This window comes from Labrus bergylta, chromosome 22, assembly GCF_963930695.1.
Source record: "Labrus bergylta chromosome 22, fLabBer1.1, whole genome shotgun sequence".
Lineage (NCBI taxonomy): Eukaryota > Metazoa > Chordata > Actinopteri > Labriformes > Labridae > Labrus > Labrus bergylta.
This window is the reverse complement of record NC_089216.1, coordinates 6,624,870-6,646,138: the sequence shown is the minus strand read 5'-3', so window position 1 is coordinate 6,646,138 and position 21,269 is coordinate 6,624,870. Positions and strand designations below refer to the sequence as shown.

The 21,269-nt window shown below is 40.1% G+C and overlaps 3 protein-coding genes across 5 annotated transcripts; 1 reads left to right on the top strand and 2 right to left on the bottom strand.

Annotated features, from left to right (window-relative positions):
- Nucleotides 1–288: 288 nt before the first annotated feature.
- Nucleotides 289–11,712, bottom strand: pik3c3 (phosphatidylinositol 3-kinase, catalytic subunit type 3). Of its 3 annotated transcripts, none has more exons than XM_065950156.1 (26): nucleotides 11,316–11,712; nucleotides 9,493–9,681; nucleotides 8,791–8,934; nucleotides 8,527–8,656; nucleotides 8,307–8,333; nucleotides 6,986–7,072; nucleotides 6,580–6,675; nucleotides 6,396–6,467; nucleotides 6,166–6,270; nucleotides 5,464–5,556; nucleotides 5,171–5,356; nucleotides 4,887–5,017; nucleotides 4,426–4,507; nucleotides 4,278–4,342; nucleotides 4,083–4,188; nucleotides 3,668–3,784; nucleotides 3,416–3,547; nucleotides 3,135–3,263; nucleotides 2,769–2,838; nucleotides 2,532–2,596; nucleotides 2,371–2,455; nucleotides 2,209–2,283; nucleotides 1,951–2,119; nucleotides 1,270–1,360; nucleotides 1,049–1,174; nucleotides 289–587 (listed from the first exon to the last, which is right to left on the bottom strand). In XM_065950156.1, exons 1-26 carry the CDS (start codon nucleotides 11,378–11,380, stop codon nucleotides 573–575), a joined length of 2,652 nt encoding a protein of 883 aa, XP_065806228.1. In that variant the 5' UTR covers nucleotides 11,381–11,712; the 3' UTR covers nucleotides 289–572. The 3 variants fall into 3 exon arrangements, with proteins under 3 accessions (XP_065806228.1, XP_065806227.1, XP_020496027.1); XM_065950155.1 differs by having other exon boundaries at nucleotides 4,278–4,345; nucleotides 11,316–11,711; XM_020640371.3 differs by lacking the exon at nucleotides 8,307–8,333 and having other exon boundaries at nucleotides 4,278–4,345; nucleotides 11,316–11,710.
- A 2,890-nt stretch (nucleotides 11,713–14,602) lies between these two features.
- On the top strand, nucleotides 14,603–16,569 carry msmp1 (microseminoprotein, prostate associated 1). Its single transcript, XM_020640348.3, has 3 exons — nucleotides 14,603–14,850; nucleotides 14,931–15,039; nucleotides 15,898–16,569. Exons 1-3 carry the CDS (start codon nucleotides 14,736–14,738, stop codon nucleotides 16,067–16,069), a joined length of 396 nt encoding a protein of 131 aa, XP_020496004.1. The 5' UTR covers nucleotides 14,603–14,735; the 3' UTR covers nucleotides 16,070–16,569.
- Nucleotides 16,570–16,612: 43 nt separating this feature from the next.
- On the bottom strand, nucleotides 16,613–21,044 carry rgp1 (GP1 homolog, RAB6A GEF complex partner 1). The gene is made up of 8 exons (XM_020640347.3): nucleotides 20,735–21,044; nucleotides 19,146–19,279; nucleotides 18,949–19,032; nucleotides 18,537–18,686; nucleotides 18,182–18,328; nucleotides 17,602–17,729; nucleotides 17,322–17,499; nucleotides 16,613–17,161 (listed from the first exon to the last, which is right to left on the bottom strand). Exons 1-8 carry the CDS (start codon nucleotides 20,848–20,850, stop codon nucleotides 16,938–16,940), a joined length of 1,161 nt encoding a protein of 386 aa, XP_020496003.1. The 5' UTR covers nucleotides 20,851–21,044; the 3' UTR covers nucleotides 16,613–16,937.
- Between the last annotated feature and the right edge of the window lie 225 nt (nucleotides 21,045–21,269).

Sequence of the window (21,269 nt, the reverse complement as noted above, 5' to 3'; positions counted from 1 at the left end):
TTAAATATATTGCTCGAGTCAGATGGACTGACTTTTCCGTCATGTCTTGCAGAAAATGCTTAGTCACTGGCTATGTGACTCACTGAACCTCTTCAGTGGGGGTTCGACTTGTTTCCACCCCCAGCGTTTACGGTATGACCCTCCACAGATGGTCAGCAATGCTCAATTAAGAAACATGTTACGCACCATAAATGCTACATAGCTGCACTTCTTTGGGCTAAAATGATGAAAAATACACATTGCCATAGCGATACATGTGTCAATATAAACCACAAAAGGGCTGATGTGTTCACTTGTATCAACAGTGTTTTATTTGGCCATACATTTCATTCATTCATTCAATAATTAATATACATCATATATACATAAGCAAACAAAGACATCCGTGTCCTTGTTCAGCCATCTTGCAGTAAAGGTTGGCAGTGCATTCTTGGCCTCTTTAACAGTGTCATTGGGTTTCTTTCGTCTTTCTCACATTATACGCTCATGGCGTCAGTCGGGTCGGAGCTGTACGATCATGTGCTCCTGCTGCAGAACATCCTCCAATTCAGGCTCGTCTCAGCACTCTTTGCTCATCTGCGCCAATACTGGATGAAGAGAAGAACGAAGAAAATTACAGAAACAACAAAACACAGAAATTAAAAAGTAAGAATTCGTTTTTTAGAGCATGATTATTCCAGTGGTGTTTACAAAGTTTAACTCCACTGAGGTCAGATGTAATCAGCTAAATTAACTGTTTAAGACAAAACCTGCTTTTTGCAGATAATCCATCACACAGATGTGAACATGTTAACACATTGAATAATGATTTACTAATAAATATACACTTAAAACTATTTCTGTATAATAACCAGTCCTTTGTCAAAATCTGAACTGAAGACTTTTCTGAAATGCTTTATTTGCTATTGTAGGGTGGGAAAAACTCTTAAATACTGTATCATATTTAAAACCTTAGCCTAAACAGTATTGCTTTTGCTGCAGGTCCCTGCAGAAAGAAATGTATGTACTTTTTGTCTATTGAAGTCAGCGGTGCATTTGAGCGACGTACCTGAGCAAACTTGTGTATCTGCTCAACAACAGCAGCAAACAGAGCGCCGACACTCTCATCAATCAGACTTTGCATGTAATGGACGGCCTCCTCGTCTGAAAGGTCCAATCTGAATTTATCCTGCACCTGAAGACAAACAAGTAGACATGGTCATACATACAGACAGAGGTACAGGTGATGTTAAATTGAGCCCCATCAGTCGGGTGTCATATATTTCTTACCTTCTTCACTGTCTTGTCAGGCTCCAGAGCGATGTCAGGAATATTGGCATCCACCATGAGAGAGAACAGATTCAGGATGAGGTTGGAGTATCTGAAGGAATGAAGGGGAGGAGTTTATTGTACCTATAGTTGTTATTTCTTTAATCGTTTTGTATCTTACTCACAAATGTATACCAATTAAATGCATCTGAAAACGTCTTTCTACTGCTGCTGATTTCAGATGTTTGATTTCAGCTAGATAGTTACTGTACAGTAATCTGGCTACATAAAAACAGATAATTCACCAAAGTGCACATTTAGTGACATTCATTTTTTTGTATAAGCTTCTGCTATTTTAACAAAAGGGGACAGCCCAGTTTCTGCAAGCACATTCTTAATATACTAACAAAGACGTATTTTCATAGCAGTCAAAAGTTCAAGAATCAATAAATAAGGCTGATACAATATTTACTGTGATCCATTACCTGTCTCATGCACATAAACTGTATCTTAATTTAAAGTTAGTAGCTGCATAAAAGCGAGCATTGACCTCAATTTCTTGGAACTCGATACTGAATAGTGTTAAATAAATACAATGAATGTCTTAATGTTTATGTTTATGTATGTTTACATTCTGTATTTTTTTGGAGAAAAATTTAGTTATTTCTTCTTCCCTGTGTCTTTGAGTGTTGCACATTTTACCTCCTTAAGTGGAGGAAGGCGGTGTAGCACTGCTTCCTGAACTCCTGGTACTGTTCGCTCTGCATGCCTCCCATCCCCTCCACCATCTCTTTGCTCAGCTTCATCGGTGGAGGCAGCGGTTTGGGGTCTCGACCCAGGATGTAGCCGAAGTCGATGTGGAAGAGCTTTCCTGCAGGAGGAGGAGATGATGTTTTAAAACCGTTTTCACAAACTGGAGCGTTAATGATCTTGTTTATAGGAACGGCGTGTTTGTCTCACCGGTCTTTGTCAGCAACAGATTGTCCAAGTGTCGATCACCTACTCCGAGGATGTATGTGATGACGCAGTAACCGGCTGATGAGACACAGCGAGGGAGAAAACACTGTTTAAGCAGCTGGAATCAAATAACTCCACATCAACTCTGTTTTTCAAAGAACTCACCGCAGCTCTTGACGTAGGTGTCCATCACCTCAGAGCTGATGCCATACGGTCCTTTTTCACTCGGTGCATGCTTCCTGAAGAAGCTCTGTCGGGACAAATCGCGTGATTTTAAAGACGTTTACATGTTAGCAGTGCTGAGATTCTTTAAAAGCAAAGCTCACCTGGATGTTGCCCTCAGTAGCGAGAACTTCAGCAACAGGAACAGACTGAACAAACTGCATAAAACCTGTGACAGAATGGAGGATTCAACATTAAAGGAACTCAAGTGGTTAAGCACTTTTCATCATATCCCAAAGAGATTTTATATTTCAATGGGAATTGCAAATGAAGCCTGTTTGAGAGCATTTATGTTGCTACAGAAACAAGTTTTCTATTAGTGATGAGATTCTCCTTCTTACCGTGCTTGGTGCTGGTGGCTAATACTTTGTAAGGCGTCAACTTCAGGTCCAGATTCTCTTTCCTTAACAGCTAGATTTCCAGAAACAAGACAAAGAATTAATAACCTACACCAATTTTTTTTAGAAAGTTATGAAAAGAGCTGAACCTTCTGTGCACCTTCTCTTTAAGAAATACGTTTCTTTATGTTAAAAAGCCAGAGAAACAAAGGTTACAGTACTTGTTGCATGATTGCAAACATCACTATGAACTTTTACTCTGCTGAAAAGAGTTTTGGAGACTTAAAAGAAACACTTGTTTAATGAAAATTAAAAGTACAGTCACAAGCGTTTATTTCTGAAAACGTATACTCGCTAACTTATTCTTACTTTGTCCATGAGCGAGATGATCTGCAGGATGAGCTGATCCTGTCTCAGGTCATCGCCGTGTTTGAAGATGACCGGGTACATGGCTCCGTCCTCAGCTTTGAAGAGGAGTTTGGCTGGCATCAGAGCACTCTGCAACAAAACATGTGTCGAAGGATTATTTACTAAACAAAGAGAAGTGCTTTTCACACTGTGCTTGGGTCTGTACAGTATTTAAGGATCCTTCACACTGGTAGAGAATGTGTGAAGGGGATTTATGGGGGTCAAGGGAACTTTTCTTGTACCTTGAAGAGAGTGGCCGTCTCCGGGACGATGCCTCTGATCCGTATCTGAGGCTCCAGAGGGAGAGGGATGGGCTCGATCTCTGAGAGATTCACCTTCTCGTTATCGGCGAGCAGAGACTGCAGCCGCTCCGTCTGCACACACAGGAAACGGTTTAGGAATATTTTCAATACATTTCAGAAACATAGACTGCATGATTTAAGTACAGGTATGTATATTTTTAGTTTCTGCACATGAAGGTTTTCTGTTGTCACCTTTTTTTTCCGATTCCCGCTCTCCCTCTGCACAGCTTTCATCAGCTGCACCAGTCGGTCTACAAACGTCTGCTGGGCGGCTAACAGCGACCGCATCACCCGCACACTCTTATCGCCCTGCGGAGAAGAAGAGGAAGTGTCAGCATATAAATGTAGAGGTCAGTTATCTAACAGGACTTAAATGAGAGAATAGAGCATTTAAGTGTGGTATATATTTGTATAAAACTCATTTTGATGTAGGGTTATTTGTTCTCTGTTTTTAATCACACTTCCTATGAAATATAAAAGAAGTCATATTTTAACTACAACAAGTTAAAAACATAATAAGATAGTCCGAGTCATTTCATTGAGGGTCTAAACCAGAGAGAGATCAGAGACTATATCGACATGTTTCCTGGTTCTGCTGAGTGCTGACCTTGAGTAAAGCCTGGCTGAACCTCCTCATGACGTTCAGGTACATCTCGTGGGTCTTTGGGTCTCTCAGCTGGGTGTCCTGGTCCTCACACTCCACAATCACATACCTGCAGAGCACACACAGGTTTCATTTTTAAAGGTAAATAAACACACACAAAAAGTTTTTCCTGTCAATAGTAGTTTGGACTCAACTCACCAATACAAATAGTTGGCAAGTGTGGAGTTCTTGCACGCTCTGGAGATGAGAAAAGTGCACAAGTCCTGCTACAAAGAGAGACAAGAACGCGTCAGAGAACAACAACAGAATCCAATCGGTTTGGCTAACATCATTTTGCATTTCTTACCTCCATATTCTCGCTGTCGGCTGCTTCTTTGCCTTTCTGCGCGACGTTTGAAGGTCCGGTTGTACCAGACACAACCTGAGAACTACACAGAGGATGACAAATTATCTTTAAGAGAACGTGGTGATTAAAGAGATGAACTTTTACTGAAGCCAGTGACATGGTGTGTTAAATATAGAGTTTGAGGTTTAGTCAGTGCTCTGCTTCCAAGATTTTGGCTGGAGCTGTACATGTTGACGCCAATAAAAATCCGAACACCCTTAGAGTTTCATAACGGCCTGCGACAAAGAAAAATAATCAAATTCTCCCACGGGCTAAAAAAAAAAAAAATCGTACTTAATTTAGATCCAAGCAGTAAAAAACAACAGGAACAATTCTTCAACCGACCAGAAGAGAGCTCGAGTCAAAGCTGCCGGTAGTGTCGACTTATTTATGAGCTGCTGTCAGAAAGTCCAAACACTGACCTGTCCAGTGCCGAGTCATCTGAAAGCCCCTGGCCGTCTCTCTTGCTGCCGGGCTCCAGGCCTCCCTGAATATCGCTGAAGTTCTCGTACTTGAGCGCCTGGACCAGCTGGAGGAGATACATGAGCAGGTCCTGGAGGAGGGAGAGGAAGACTTTCTCTTTCTTTGTGTTTGGATTTAAAGCTGAAGTTTTGTTTTGTAATTATTCTAAAATGTGACGGGATCGTTTCTGGTTTTCCTTGACTCAATTAATCTAAAATCCTTTAATGTTGTTGTGATTCTTTACCTCGTCATCGGCTTGCTGCAGGCGTGCGACGGCGTAGCGTCTGACCGTGGGGTTGGTGAACTGGGAGGACAGCAGCTCCAGTGAGTCCTCCACATCCATCGGCCTCCACTTCCCCAGCAGCTCCAGAGCCTGCTTGGCCTCCTGCGGCAGATCCCAGTTCACACACTTGAGGAACTTAGTCAGAGCCTGCGGGGCAGAAGAGGAAGGAAGAAGAAGATTTAAGTCATGAACAAGTGTTGGAGATCAGAACCCGGGAGAAGTCTGGCTACCAGAGGACAACGAAACACACCCACCTTTTCCTGTGTGGTGAGGTAGTATCTGAACTTCCACACCAGGTCCTGCTCCTCAGAGCTCAGCTGCTTGGTTGGAGGGTAGCTCACGATGATCTGTCGTTACACACAAACACAAAGGTATTAAAACAGACTAAAGAGAAGACGTGCTAATGGATACAAGATGTAAAGAAAGAGTGCTGTGTAGAAAATATGTTTTGATATTCAGCTCCCCCAAATATATTATAAGAAGACTAATGTAAAGTCAGAGCTGTTCATTCTGATCATTTGTTATTTGAGGTCCTCTCCTTAATTAGAACAGTTTTTTCTTCTAATTAACCTAAAAAACGAAGCTCCCACAATCATTCTTACACCAGCTTTCTGCTTTAATGACCACATTTTTTGGAAGTCATCCTGTTGACAGCACTTTGAGAGCCCTACATGGTCAGACGTCGGACTGCATCACACGACTACTGTAGCTCCACACAAACAGCAGCACCTTGAGGTTACTCAGTATGCTGTTTGTTGACTGCTCTGAGAAAAGAAGCAGACTGTGCTCTTGGATTCTGGATCCCAAACTTTGATTTCTGGACGCCTTTAAGATCACGGCTCAAAACGTGTCTTTGTGCAAACACAGTTCTTTCTGTTATTTTCTCTCTTCTTCTTGTATGTGATAAATGATATGTTATCACCGTTAAGATTTCATCTAAGATCTGTACTCCTTACATTAAGCTGGTCCCGTGTGGCCGCGTTGGGCTTCAGGTCGTGATCTGAGGGTCCGCTGCGGAGGCTACGAGCCAGTTTGTGATGCTTACTCTCAACCAGATTCTCCTGTAAGAAGACAGAGAAAATGAAAACACGTTGTTAACTAATTCATACAGGTACCGGACATTCACATGATTCTAAATTCATCTTGTTAGTGTCTTTAAATGTGTGTGTGTGTGTCCTCCTCTCACCATCCCCATCTGTGGATCAGGGACTTTGACGATGTCACAGCTGGTGAGGCCGGGTGAGGCGTCGTCTCCATCCTGGGCGTGGTCAGAGTGAAATAAACCAATCAGCTGGCTTTGTTTAATGACTTATTATTGACTTTTACATGTCAGAGGTCACCTTGTCATGCGCTTCTAAACATGTGAATACCTTCTCGTAGTAGACGATGCTGTACTCTTTGTCGTTCGTTTTGACCCGGGGAAACTCCACCATGAGGTACATGAAGTTAGAGCTGCGTTTCTCACTCTGCAGAAGAACAAAGAACAAATCGTTTGACCACCTCAACCTTTTCATTTTTATCAAAAAATGACACTCTATAGTTAACATATATCAGAACATAGTTGGAGAATAAATGTGGCCAAACTTGAAGACCTACACTGAGGTTTTTATTGGAAGAATAAAAACATTTTGATGAGATGGCTCGTGGTTTACTGTGAAGTTATTAGAATGACTACTTTCACTACTTGTGTTCAGACATTTTGTCTTGTACAAAGTTGCCATTTCCAATAAACAAAAACCCCCCCCTCAAAATTGCTGACTTGTAAAACGACCTCACCTCGTTGATCATCTCAATCTCTCTGAAGGTCAGACGGTCCAGCCAGTCGACCTTCACCATGTGGCCCTGTCGATGGGCTTTTGTCAGCTGGGGAGCGAGAGCAAAGGAAGAAAGAGGGTGGGGAAACGAGGAAAAAGACACAAAATAAATAAAGTTTTAGCAAAGTACCAAAATGTAGAAAAGATTTAAAGGTCACAGCAGGGTGGTTGAGGTGCAAACAGCTTGACCAATCATGCACAAATCCAGTGTCCGCAGCCAATCCAGCATCTCCGCTCACACGGCAGCCAATCGGCTCATCATCAGTGTGTGTCAGGAATGTAAGCACACATTTGGCCATGAACAGGAAGCCCACAACTCAGCGGGTTAGAATTAGTGCTCACTCTTAAAAACAACATATGAACTGGTAGCAGTTTAGGAAAAGTTGACATGATGGGATAAAACCAACTTCACTCTGGATAAAAAAATTAAAAAAATGAGAAATGAAAGAGTCTCTTCAGAATAAGATGAATAAGAAAAGAGCCAATTCAAAAAAAGATAAAGTAATAAAAAGGACAGGAACTTCCTGATGTCCTCAAAAAAGCTGCAATAAGTTGACCGACATTGTGTGTCAAAATAAAACCTGAAAAAAACATGCACACACTTACACAAAGTACACTCATGTATGGCAACAGCAGAAAACTTTGAAAAAAGAAAGTGTGTGATGCCTTCAAGAACGCAGCCGTACACTGAACAGATTTCACACCAAAACCAGGATCCAAATGTATTTGAAATATAAAGATACACATGGTGGTTCGATTCAGTGATTTAGAGCTCCTGCGAGGAACTTTTAAAGCTCCTGTGAGCACCTTTGGGTTGTGTCAATTTTGGTGACTCCCGTGGAAAGGAAACAATCTCATCCTGATTTATTTCTTTTTTTTTTTTTTTTTTTTTAAGTCTTTGACATGGGATTAAAAAAAAAAAGGCTCTCCTTTAATTGCTTCGTCTGACACCTACCCTGCTGCACAGGTGACAGGCTTATTAAATCAAGTCAATCTTTTTCCTGATGGGCTTGTTTGCTTTTGAAGGTCATACAGAGCATTCGATATGAATTTTAGTTTGTTTCATTAGCAGATAAAAACTCTTCAGAGGAGCTTTAAAGATGATGGAATTATTCCTAACTTCACAACACAATCTGAATTACTCGGGTTCACCTAAATGAAGTTGCATTAAGATAACTGAAATGTATTTGCAGATATATTTGGACCAAGGCCTTCTTCATACAGTACACAAACACACACACACATTCTGCATTGCCAAAACTAACTCCTGTACGTGTACTCACATCACTGAGTACCTCCAGGTCAGGGCCCTGGAACAGATGATGGTTTAGACACGAATTGGGGGGTGGGGGGGGGTTCTCTTCTTTTCCAACACGCACACAATGCTTCTTTTTAACCCTCCATCTTTCCCCCACATCCGCTTCGCCCTACCTTGTTCTCCCCCCTCATCCTACACCAACGTAATTTCCTTCTCTCTATATCTAACACGTGCAGAATTTGTACCTTGGCCAGTCTTCCCATCTGGTCCTCTGTCAGACTGCTGCTGGTGCGTCCTGGTGTGGTGGTGGGCTCTGCTCCGTCCCCCTCCACACCCGGCCAAACCTTCAGGTCATGCATGCCTTGACGGAACATACTAGAAGAGGACAGGAGAAGTGGGTTCAGAATTCTGGATTTTTTTTTTTTTACAGTTTTATACGCTTTAGCATCAGATTTATATATAATCAAAAACATTTATAAGTAAAAGTAAAAGTGTGAGAGGAGACCCACCCATATTTGCCAAACAGGGTAACAGTGGTTCCTCCGACTGGGACAGCTTTGCCCGGTCCGTAGATGTCCCACACTGTGAGAGCGACCTGAGCACTCTGAGGGAGGTCGGGGTACTTGACAGGCAGCCGCAGCCACTCGTTCCAGCTGCGCAGGACAGCAGGTGAAGACAGAGAGAGAGAAAGCAATAGAGTGTGTAAGAAGACTTACACTTGAAGCTTTGCAAGTTTGTTCCCTTTTTTAACCTCTAAAGAGAAAATTCAGGATTTGATGAGAGGAGTTACATTTTTTAGTAACCAGTGAGCACCTCATAGGAACAGCTTTAATGTATTTAAGAGCATTTCTTTGTATTTTGACCCGAAAAATTGAATAAAGACAGGATGGAAAAATATGTCTCAAACTGTTTTTAAATTAAGAATTTACTGGCAAAAGAAAAGATGCCATCTTGAACAGGCTTGTATCATTTTCCCTTTCAGTCAATTCACATAAAACAACACATAAAGAATGGGCCTCATGATCCCATATCATATGCATAGAAAGGTCCGTCCTATCAGGTAACAGAAATAATAGTAAAGGTGCTTCCACCCGATTCTTTCACTAGTTCCTCTCCTTCAGTAAACACAACATGTCTTCCACTCAAGCCACAATCAGAGCACTTCATCACCTGTAACATGCAAAACCTTCAGAACTACTTTTTGTACTCACTTCCAACGAGTGCTGAAAGCTTTGTAGGAAGTGCGAACCGGCAGAGCGAGAGGTTTTCCTTCAGCAAACACCTGACAGGTAACGTAGAGGTCCGAGCAGTTCTCCTGGTACAGACCGGAGAAGCGCAGCATGGGGTCCTCCAGCAGGGCTTTGTAGCTCCTCTGCTCTCGCTTTCCTTCTAAACTGCCTCTGGAATGGGAGAGACGAGGACAACAGAAAGTCACCATGTGCAAACATTATGAATAAGGTTTCTTTTTTTTTTAAAGAGTTTTGTTCCTGCTGTAACAGGATAGATTTGAAGTTCATTTTCTAAACTACTTTATTTTAAAAATGCAGTTTTTGCTACAATGTTCTGTTCAATGTTTTGTTCCCAATGAGAAGAAAAACAAGAGTTTGTAGAGTGGACTGAATGTGACTAAAGATGATTCAGTTTTGATTAAATTGAACACTTGATGTGAGTCAGATGAGACGCTGCTAAAAAGAAGGAAGCAGTATTTTTAAATTTACTGACTTTCAAGATTCATGTCATTACACAAACTCTCACCTCTCACACCACAACATTGTTTAACATATTCAACACATACCATACAAACACTGCTCAACTTTCTCCCTTACAAAGCACCTTCTCTCCCTCCCGTTCTCTCTTTCACTTGTTGTTTTCTTTTCTTAGGTATTTCATATAGTTTTGTAGTGTTTCTGGTCGTAGTCTGATGTGTGTCTGTTGATGTCTTAGTACAAGGATGGGGCAACTTTGGTCACAGCGAGGGCCACATTCATTTAATTCTCACTGCCAGAGGGCCAAAATTGTAGAATACAAAAAACGATTACAGTCAATTTTGTCTCAAATTTAACTTCAACATTTACCAGTGAGCAAATATTATTATGGACATATTTCAGGTTTTCATGATTTCATGGCAGATTTAGTCATGTTTTCTTCATGTTACTGATTAATTAATGTGTAAAAATTGACCTGAGGGCCACGTTGAGGGTTGATGGGGGTCACATGTGGCCCCCGGGCCGCCAGTTGCCCCACCCCTGTCTTAGTATTTTGCTGTCTTTATTTGTTTTGTTTTTTACTGTTGTTGTCCTGAACTTGTCTGTTTTGTTTCTTGTGCCTCATCACCAGTTTGTCACTCTATTGCACCTAATAAAAAAAATATAAAATAAATATAAAAAAAATAAAATAAAAAAAGACTCATGTCCAATAACAGAATAACATTTTCTAATTGCCTTCATTCTTGCCAAATGATCACAGATTAACTACTCCAGCCACTTCATTAGAATACACTGCAATGACATGTATATGTGACTGTGTGTACATGTGCATATATGTTTAAAAAAAAAATGGAAAAAGGTAAATTGTATTTCTGTGATTGGAAAGTACCGTTTAGTATTATTATTATTTTTTTTAAATAAAAATATTTTGGAAAAAAAAAAAAAAAAAGAATACACTGCAATGGGGTTTCTTGTCGATTCAATTAGTCAATTAGTTGCATCAATTAGCAGAAAAACAGGAAAATAAATCCCAATTAACTTAACTAGAGATGAACCAGTGAGCAGAATTGTTCCATATACATTTTTTTTTAATTCCAGGCAGGTTGTAAAATGATTTGAAAGACTGTGTAATCGTTTAATTTCTCTCATTATTGGGGTTTAAATGTGCAAGATAAACAGTCACTTACAGAACTCACAGAAACACACACACACACTCATGCACAGCACACACACACACACACACACACACCGAGCATCCTGTCAAGTCACAAGGTAGATTAGTTACGGCGCTTTGACCAACAGCGAAGCATTTAAGTGCAAAAACTTACATCTTAAGTTGAACGTTGATGTCCAGGTCACAGCTGTAAGCATAGTTGAATTTATCAGTGTCCATCTTCCGACTGGAAAACACCAAAACTGAACCCAAAAGCCAGACGACTCCAACATGAAATCCCGGACTGGTTATTTGAGACTTTGCGACAAGGCCTCGGCTCAGCACAACAAGACTTCACAGAGCCCCGTTTACAATAAAAACACTCCCACGGAGGGCTACGTTATCAGGCTGCACACACACGTTTAAAAAAAAGACGACTTTGAGCCCCTTTATTCACGGGAAAGACATTATTTCGACGGCTGTCGCACCGGGCATGATTTGATGTTTTTTGGATAGCTACACAACAAAACAGCATCAACCGGAATGCACAGCCAGGGAAAAGTAGCCGATTGTCGATGCAGAGCGGCTGACCAAACGCAGCGGGCGATCGTTGTGCCCTTGTGTTGATTTATCAAGTCTGATTGAAACCGAGGAGGAAGTAGGGAAGAGGAGTGGTTTACGTTTTTAAAGGGGCAGTACGTTAAACAGTGTAAACGTTGACGAGGCGTTGTTGAGTTTTTAATCTTGATTTAGTATTTTTGGAGTAATGTGTGCGCTTTTTATGAGGTTAATTTTGACTTTAAAATGTACATGACAAATATTTACAAAACTGCACACATCATGTATTTTTCACTTTAAAAGTAAAAAAAAGTTTATTCTGTTTTTTGAAAGGGAAACTCTCCTTAAATGCTATATCCAAATTAATTAATTAATTTGTTTAAGGCCTGAATAATTCTATGAAAACTGAGAGTTGTTTTTGAAAAGACTTTTTTTTTTTTTTTTTTTTTAATGAAAGTATTTTTGAAGCCAATGATTTGTTTTTATGATGTCATTCTTACATTTTGTGGCCTGTAACCAAAAGTGGGTTTAAATCAGAACTTCTTGAGTTGCTATAGTCTTATTTGTTGATCACAAATTGGGTGAGTTAGTGTCTGTGTTATTTATTACTGTGTTATTATTTGTGTTATTTACATTTCCACAAGTGGAAGTGTACATACCGTGCATTATTCTATTATTGTATTTTTTCTCCCTTTATTTAACTGGTGTAAATATGTTTGATTTTTAACTTCTTGTTATTTTTAATAATTATATCTCTGTTTCCTGTTTTCTTGAGCTGTTTTAACGCAAAAATGGGGGATCAATAAAGTTTATCTTTATTTTTATCGTTTATCAGTAGGTACAGTTGTTGTATTATTCATACTTTATTTATTACTGATTCACTTTTGCACTGATCGTTTCTTCTTTCACTTTGTAAATTGTTTTGCACTAAGATAAGATAAGATAAGATAAGATATGTTTATTGTCTCTGTACAAGTACAACAAAATATTGTTGGAACAAGCCTGTAGATGCCTAATATCAGAAATATACAAATACTGAAACCAAATATTCAAATAAGAAATACAATTAAATAATACGATATAGTATACAATATACAATTAATTTTCAGGTGGCAGGTATGGAATAAATATATTGCACTTAGTTATACAGGACTCCAGTGGGTAAAATAAAATAAATAAATAACTTAAGCAAATCTCTTTTATACGTAATCTACTTAAAAATGAACCTGTTTCTCGTTTCAGAACTATCTGAATTCATTTGATCAAAGGATGACGGTTTTGAAGCCTGAGTTTGAAAGCCTCTTGGGGTGCAGTTCATCCTCGTGGAAGATGGAAGATATGTGTTACTGTAAGATACAAACATGATGACAGCCTGTGAACATTTGTGAAGAAAGTTCTGCCAAATTAAAACTCACTTGTCACCAATTAACTGCACATCCGTGAAGGGCAACAGGCGGGACAGGGAAAATCCTCATCTTGTGTTTTGATGAGGTCCACCCTGTTCATCAACAATGACGCCAACGCGTTGTCAAATGTGAGTGTGAAGTCAGGTCAACACGTAGACTCTGAGGAGGTCAACATAAAACTTACTTTCATCTTATAGAAGAAGTGAATTTAAAATACTGTCACCTGTATATCACTTGTAATAATGCCAACACGGCTTGAAATGCAACAAGTCTTCATACTATGAAATGAAAGTTTGAGAGAGGCAAGTGTGAGTCATATAAATGAAGAGAGTAGCACCCCTGATTCAGGTCCCCTGATAAGTGGGACCTATTACTGATGCTACTACGGTGGTCGGTATGTGCGATAAAGCCCATAAAACACCAGGTTATGAGGCTCTGAGGCCTCCTGTGACGGGTTGAGAAGGTTTTTCCTATGATCTGATACCTCGAACTGCAGATAACAAACTAACGGAAGAACATGAGCTAATGTTCTGTTGGCCCAGTGATGCTGTGCTGCACTGTCAGGTCACATTTGATAGTTTTGACTTTTTTCTTGTTGGTGTGATTTTGTGCGAGTGGACACAGAGCTTACACATAAATGTACTTCATGTACAGTAAATAGACACTTGGACTTACATGTAATGACATCTTGTGATAACAATGGGGAATTTAAAAGCCAAAACATGCGATCTACTCTTCAAACTTCAGATTGGACGAGGTGTTTTCAAAGCTTAAATCTGCATCACATGTTCACAGCAGATAAAGATGAATGTAGAAATGATGTTCTCCATGTTGTGTGAAATCTGCTTCAAATAGATTAAATAGAAAAATCTTGATAAAAATGTATGTTTTCCTCCGCTCAGGTCACAGACACACCAACACATTCACACACTGATGGCAGAGGTTGCTATGGGAGACCATCAGAAGTAACTAATGCCATCCATACACATTCATATGCTGCCAACAAGGAAATCCAAGGTTAACTGTCTTGCCATAAGACATATCAGACATGTTGCTGCAGCAGCTGGGGATCGAGCCCCTGACCTTCCAGTTGGGAGACAATGACTCTACCACCGAGCCACAGCCGCTCCATGTATTCAATGTATATAGATAATGACTCATCCTGTCATAGAGCAGTGATTTGTTGTATGTTTTATTTAAAATCCTCAGTTTCTGGAGCACGACCAGGACAAAATAACCAAATGAGAGGTTGAACGGTGATGAATCATGTATGATAATTCCATCCCTTCCCACTTTCTCTGCCCTCCATCTCACCTCTATTAGTCACCACATGGATGTGTCATTGTTTCTATCTCTTCGGAGGTTCATGCCCACTGAAGCACAGCGAGGTGATCTCCAGAGTGCCAAATCTGTGCCAAGATACAAGACCTTGAATTCTAAACCCCAACCCACCCCCCACCCCCCTCCACTCAGAACACCCTGTTCCTCGTTCCCCAGTGGACGCCACCTTCTACAGCCGGCGTGTGGGCCACATGACGGAGCTGACCACACCTCCACGCCACCGCCGACCTCGGGGATGTATAAATAAAGGAGCAGAAGGAAGAAGAGGAACCAGTGGCTGAACAGACCAGATGAAGATGAAGATGGAGCTCACAGGGGTGAACTGGATGCTTGCAGCTGCAGGGTTTCTCCTGTGGACCAGTGGAGGGCTTGCTGCACCCATGGAGTGCCACTTTGACTCCAGAGGTGAGACCACAACACTTTAAAGTCCTCTGACTATTTTTAAAGTGAAGCAAAAATGAATACCTCTTTTTGTGTTGTTGCAGCCCTGTGCGTGTTCGAGGGGAGGCAGTACGCTCTGGGGGAAACCTGGATGGACAACGCGTGTATGCAGTGCACCTGTCTGCACCCCGTAGGAGTGGGTTGCTGTGAGACGTGAGTACACAAACACCCAGTGAGGTGTCCAGATGACTACAGTCACTGTATTGCAGATAAAGGAAAGATGACGTCAAAGTGGTGGATCTAAAACAGTTTGTCTTTACGAGGACATTTGTGTTTTGAGAACACGTTTTTTGATTGTTTACTTCAGTGAAAGTTGCAGCAGTGCTTCATGTAAGAAAAAAAAAAGACTCTTTTGAAAGTCCTGCATTCAAAACTGTGCCGAGGTACGAGCGGTAAAATATAGGTGTTAAAAAAGTAGTCTTATTTTATACTCATTAATAGAATATAACATCATCACTAATGTAAACAGAACTTTATGGTACATAAGTTGTAGTATAATATTGAGATAAATTACAACATCAACGTTGAACACATGCTGACATACAGACTAATAGTTTACAGAGTAGTTGTTTCTATTGTGACATCAATGTAGGTATTTCCTCCAAAATCTATTAATAGAAGGAAATAGCTCAAAATGTGTTAATAAGCAAAGTGAAAGTAACTGAGAGCTCTGCTTCACTTCATTGCTTCAGCAGTTGTATTTAAATATTTTTTAACACTTTTCACTTTTTTTAAAATGACAATATTTTTCACCTTTTTTAAATTTGTTTCCCGACAAACATGTGCATGCAGAGGTCTACTATTAAAAAGGTGACTTTAAAAACATGTATCATTAAGGAAACATTAAAAAAAAGAGTCAGGGTGTGATAACTGTCAAAGTCCTCTGAGCTGAGGTGGGGGACAGGTTTCAAAACTCATTGAAACCCTTTCCACCACTTCTTCATGGATCACATTTATTCAAGATATTAGTGTGTTTTAAAATAAGTAAGCCTTAACAATCTAAATGTTCAGGCTGCATCGACCGGTGGACTTCCCCGCGTGGTGCCAGGTGCGGGTGGAGCCGGTGACCTGCAAAGTGTCCCTGGTCCAGACAGCGGACCCCCGTCTGCCCTGCTCCCCATACGAGGACATGAAGGACCCGAGCCACGGATCTCTGCAGCTGCAGCAACATCTGGAGGGGTAGAAAACTCTCCGACAATCCTCTCTCTCTCTTCAGTCTCTAGAGGGAAACCAATCCTCACTCTAGTTTAACATCAGTTACATTTTACACACAAACTGTAATTAAATATAAATATATAACATATAAAGCATCTAAAATGTTTGGATTGTATCTCCAATGAAGGAAAAGAAAATGTTAAAGTTGAACTGCAGTGTTTTAAAGCAGATATTAGGATCTGATACATGAAACATTTAGTATATATTTAATATATTTAGTTATTATAGTATGCTTTTTGTCCTTTAATGTCTGATATAAGCTTCATACTAAAATGTAGAAGCTGTATTCTTTTACTACAGGTTGTTTGGGGACATCTTTATACCATTTCTTTTCTTAACTCTCTGCTTAATGTACATATAAACAAATATATACGTTTATTAATATATATCACTGTGTGTTGGGTCGGACCTGTTCTCTGCTGTAACACATTTAACTTTCAAATAAAAAACTCTGTTCATAAAGAGAAACTGTGTTTATTTGAAGAAAAGAAGAAAACACCACTTCATCTACTCCTTTTAAAACACACTTTTAATAAAGTTTGATTTTGTAGTATTTACATCTCAGTTCAGTTGTTGCCCATGCTCAGAGAAAAACAGTTAAAACAGAAAAAAAGAAACACCACAGAGATGTTTTGCACGCATGTTAATGTTGCACACACTTAAAGTTAGATGAACTACACAACTCAGATCGACAAAATGTAAGTGTTGGAAACAACAAGAAACACCGTCTCTGTACAATTTCTCATCAGGAAAGAAGAAATGTTTCTTTCTCTGTCATGAACACACACACGCACACACACACTCACACACACACACGCACACACACACACACACAGTCAGATATTAATGCTGTTGGTCCCTGTAAAGTGGGACATGGAGGATGCCAGGGCCGGGTTGGTGGGCAGGATTTTGATTGGAAGATCCCAGCTGAAGGTATCCACGTTGACGTGCTCCGCCCCGGTCCAAACCGTGACCTCCGATTGGTTCTGCAGCACAATGGGCGGTTCCATTGGATCCCGAGCCGTGACGAACTCAAAGTGAAGTCGCCACCTCAGGATCACTGAACAAGCGGCGTTAAATGAAGGTTAATAAAGTGACGTGTGATACGTAACAGTTTGACTTTAACCCTCATACTGAGGAGTTAGAAAAGAGCTGCGTCCTCAGTAACCTTCAATGTTTTAAATAAAACAGTCTAATAGTTCAGCCTGCTGCTGACTGACCTGTGTCTGTGCTGAACCCCGGTGTGACGTTTAGAGGGACGGGGAGAGAGAAGTGACTGGAGGCCGTGTGGAGGCACGACTCCATGTGCCTCCCGTGTCCCGTCACACTGACAGGCTGTCCAGGACGCCGCTGGTAAGGCTGCTGGATCTCCTCCTCACTCTGAAGGCTCACTGAATACTTCAAGACAAAGGAGCAGGTACACAGGGTACTATGAGTCACACTTTGTTTAGATAAAAACAAACAAACAAAAGAAAAGAAAAAGTGCAAAAAAAGCTGTACCTGCAAACAGGGAATGTCTCCTTCTGAGAAGTTGAAGGTGCCGATGATGTCCTCCCCGAGTCTGTAAACCGTCTTAAACATGCAGAACTTTGCAACTTTCCCTCGACTGTCGGTGATATTAAACATTTCTGGACAAACAAAAAAAAAAAAAAAAGAGCACAAGTTAAACGTGGACGTAAAGATGTAAAAAAACAAAAAACAAAAAAAACAATCAGAATTACAACTCAGAAAAGCTGATTCACCAGTTTTATAGAAATCTTTTATCTACAGCATTTCCAAAGATGCTGTTAACATTTGTATAGATTTGATTTCTCACAGTCAAACGGCATGTCTCTTTTTATTATATGTAACCTTCTCAGCTGATTGACTCAAATCTGTTCATGTCAGGGATTCAAAAATTCAGCCAGTGTGACAGAGCAGTTTTATTTATTGTAATAAACATAACTTTCAAAAGTGAACAGCTTCAGACCATAATATGAATATATTCCATCCCAACTATAAACATTTCACTGACTACATCAGACTGAAGCTTGCAGTGACATGAATGGGAAAGATTAAAGTGTCAGAGGATGTGACTCACGGGGGCAGCGTCTGGAGGTGCTGACCATCAGCATCTCCAGAGCTCTCTCTAAGGGGCGAGCGTCCCTGCGGCTCGCTTCCTCTTCCTCCAGGAACGGGTTAGAGGGGGACACTTCCTCATCCTGGGGAAACGGAGGCTCTGGCATGCCTACAGGATAGATGTGATTTTAACAGCAGTCACGTTTACATGTTTAAGTCACTTCATCATTACTGTTACAGTGTCCTGTAACTGGTTATGATAACAATCTAGAGTTGATTCACTTTGAAGTTTCAGGAGAAAACGTCCAACATGCATCTGGTTGTCCCGTCATATTAAAGAAGACGTTAAAACTTATTATGAGACAAGTTCCTCTCACCTTGCAGAACCAGCACTCTGAAAGGGACGCGGAGCAGTTTGATGGGAGAGTTGACTCGCTGGCAGCCGATGGTTAGTTTGTAGACGTATTTCACCGCCTGACCACGGAAACTAGGAGGACCGTCCACTGGAACCATCTCACTGTAGGAATCTGAGAGGACGGAGTAAGTGTGTTAGACTGTTTGAATCACACACAGAAACAAATGTTTAATGTTTTGTAAGAAATAAATAAAAAAAATACTCAAAATGAATCATTTAAAATCCTATAATAAAAAGGAATGTAGTTGTTATTTCTTGCTTTAAATCCATTCGTCACAGCTTTATGGCACTTTATAAAGAGCGACACTAGTTTTCACATCTGACATTTAGGGATCTAAGCTTGTTTACACGTATACACACACACACACACATACAGGTTTTACTCTCCCCGGGGTCCAGACGCAGGTCACAGAACAGTATCTTAGGCGGAGTGTCCAGCACACACTGCCCTCGCTCTCCTGTGGAGGAAAGGAATCGGTAGACTTTTGGTTGGCGGCAAAACCTCCTTAATTTATCCAGTTAATCACAAATTCTTCCTGTTTGATGTTTTCACATCACAGGTAGTCCTGACCTCTGCTTGGAATAAGCACCGTGTCGCTCTCAGCCTGGACGTCCTGTTTGTTGCCCTGAGCCGGCAGGGCCACTCGGCTCTCGCTGGCGTGAAACTGGCAGTGGATTTGGGCACTGGCCCAGGCTAGCATTTCACTAAAACACAATCAAGAAAAAAAACAAGAGTCAGGCAAAAGCATTTACAGCACGATACCGTCGGTACAACGATTGATTTAAGTGTCCTGTATGAGACACAGACACATCACAAGGAGTTACGGGACAAGAAAAAACTACCAAGATGATTTTGTTTAAAAAAATGAGACACAAATTCTACAAGAAAACGTTTTATGGTCCCATACTTAAATTGGGTTTCTTCTTCCGAAACAAATTTTGTTTCTCTTTTGAGGTGAAAAAGCGGCTTGTCACTGCAACTTTTTTTTATCCATTTTAGATTATGGAGACCTGATGTATATGAATGCCTCAGTTAAATGTCTAAGTAAGATTGACGCTGTTTATCATGCTTCTCTTGCCTTCATCTTGCTAACTGTGGAGCCCCTGACCCATCATTGTGAACTGTATTCTCGAGTGGGATGGCCTTCTTTGTCCACCAGGAGGCCGGGACACTGGTGCACTTTTATTTACAAGGCCATGCTTGGGCTACTGCCCTCCTACATCTGCAACCTAATCACACGGAGAAGTGTTGATTCTTACGGTTTGCGTTCAAATGATCAGCTGTTGCTGTCTGTTCCATTTGCCCGCACAGAACCGGGAAAAAGGGCTTTCGTCTACTCTGCTCCTTCTACATGAAACATGCTGCAAAAACACTGGAAAATAAATGAACTGATTTCTTTGAATGCTTTTAAATCCAGGCTGAGAGCACTTTAGATGACCTCCTTTATTTGTAACTGTTTTTTTAAATAATTTTAATTTACTTGTAACTGTTTTATATAATTTTAATTTACTTGTAACTGTTTTTTTTAAATAATTTTAATTTACTTGAAACTGTTTTTTATCATTTTAATTTACTTGTAACTGTTTTTTTATCATTTTAATTTACTTGTAACTATTTTTTTACAATTTTAATTTACTTGTAACTATTTTTTTTATAATTTTTATTTACTTGTAACTTTTTTTTATAATTTTAATTTACTTGTAACTCTTTTTTTATAATTTTAATTTACTTGTAACTATTCTTTTTTTTTTTATATAATTTTAATTTACTTGTAACTATTTTTTTTTATAATTTTAATTTACTTGTAACTGTTTTTTTTTATAACTTTAATTTACTTGTAACTATTTTTAAAAAAATAATTTTAACTGTTTTTTTAAATAATTTTAATTGCTGTCTGTATGTTGTGAGTGTGACTGTGTAATTTTGTGTTGCCTCTTGGCCAGGACTCCGTTGAAAAAGAGGTTTTTAATCTCAATGGGACTTTCCTGGATAAATAAAGGTTAAATAAAAAATAAAATATGCAAAGTTAAAATGCTGTAATATGTCCTAGGCAATGGAATTAACTGTAAATAAAATGATTACAGTGTGGCCCTCGTATGAGCTTGTTTGAGTAGTTTTAACAGTTTTGCATGTGTAATAAAAAAGGAGTCCTGTCTTACCTGCTGGCAGAGGTGGACAGATGGGACATCGGGTTAGTGAAAGTTATGAGACACTCCATGAGCTCCCCGGCGAGGAACACGGGGCCCCGGGACATCGAGGCCACCACCTCGATCATCTGTCACACACCAGCAACCTTACGAACAACTCATGAAGTAAACAACCGCATGGACAGCCCAATACTTTGTTAAGATAACAATGCAGTTAAACGCCACTCAGACTGAAAACAAACATGCAGAATGTGAATTTCTTTCCAGGGGAACTAGGAGCAGCTGATCTAGCGCTCCAGCTGCAGTAAACAAAAAGCGGAGTGATTGTATTTCCGGTGCTGCACGACCAAGAGTTAACCATGGGAAGTAAAACACCTAAATAAATACGTAGAATAAACACGGTAATCTATATGGTCTTTCAGATTGTGTTTTGTTTACCGTCGTTTATGCATAAAAATCTTTATAACACATTTCTGAAGAATAAAAATAGAAATTAAAATTTTTCGGAAATGTTTTTTTGTCGGCCAGTTACAAAAAAAACGTCCCG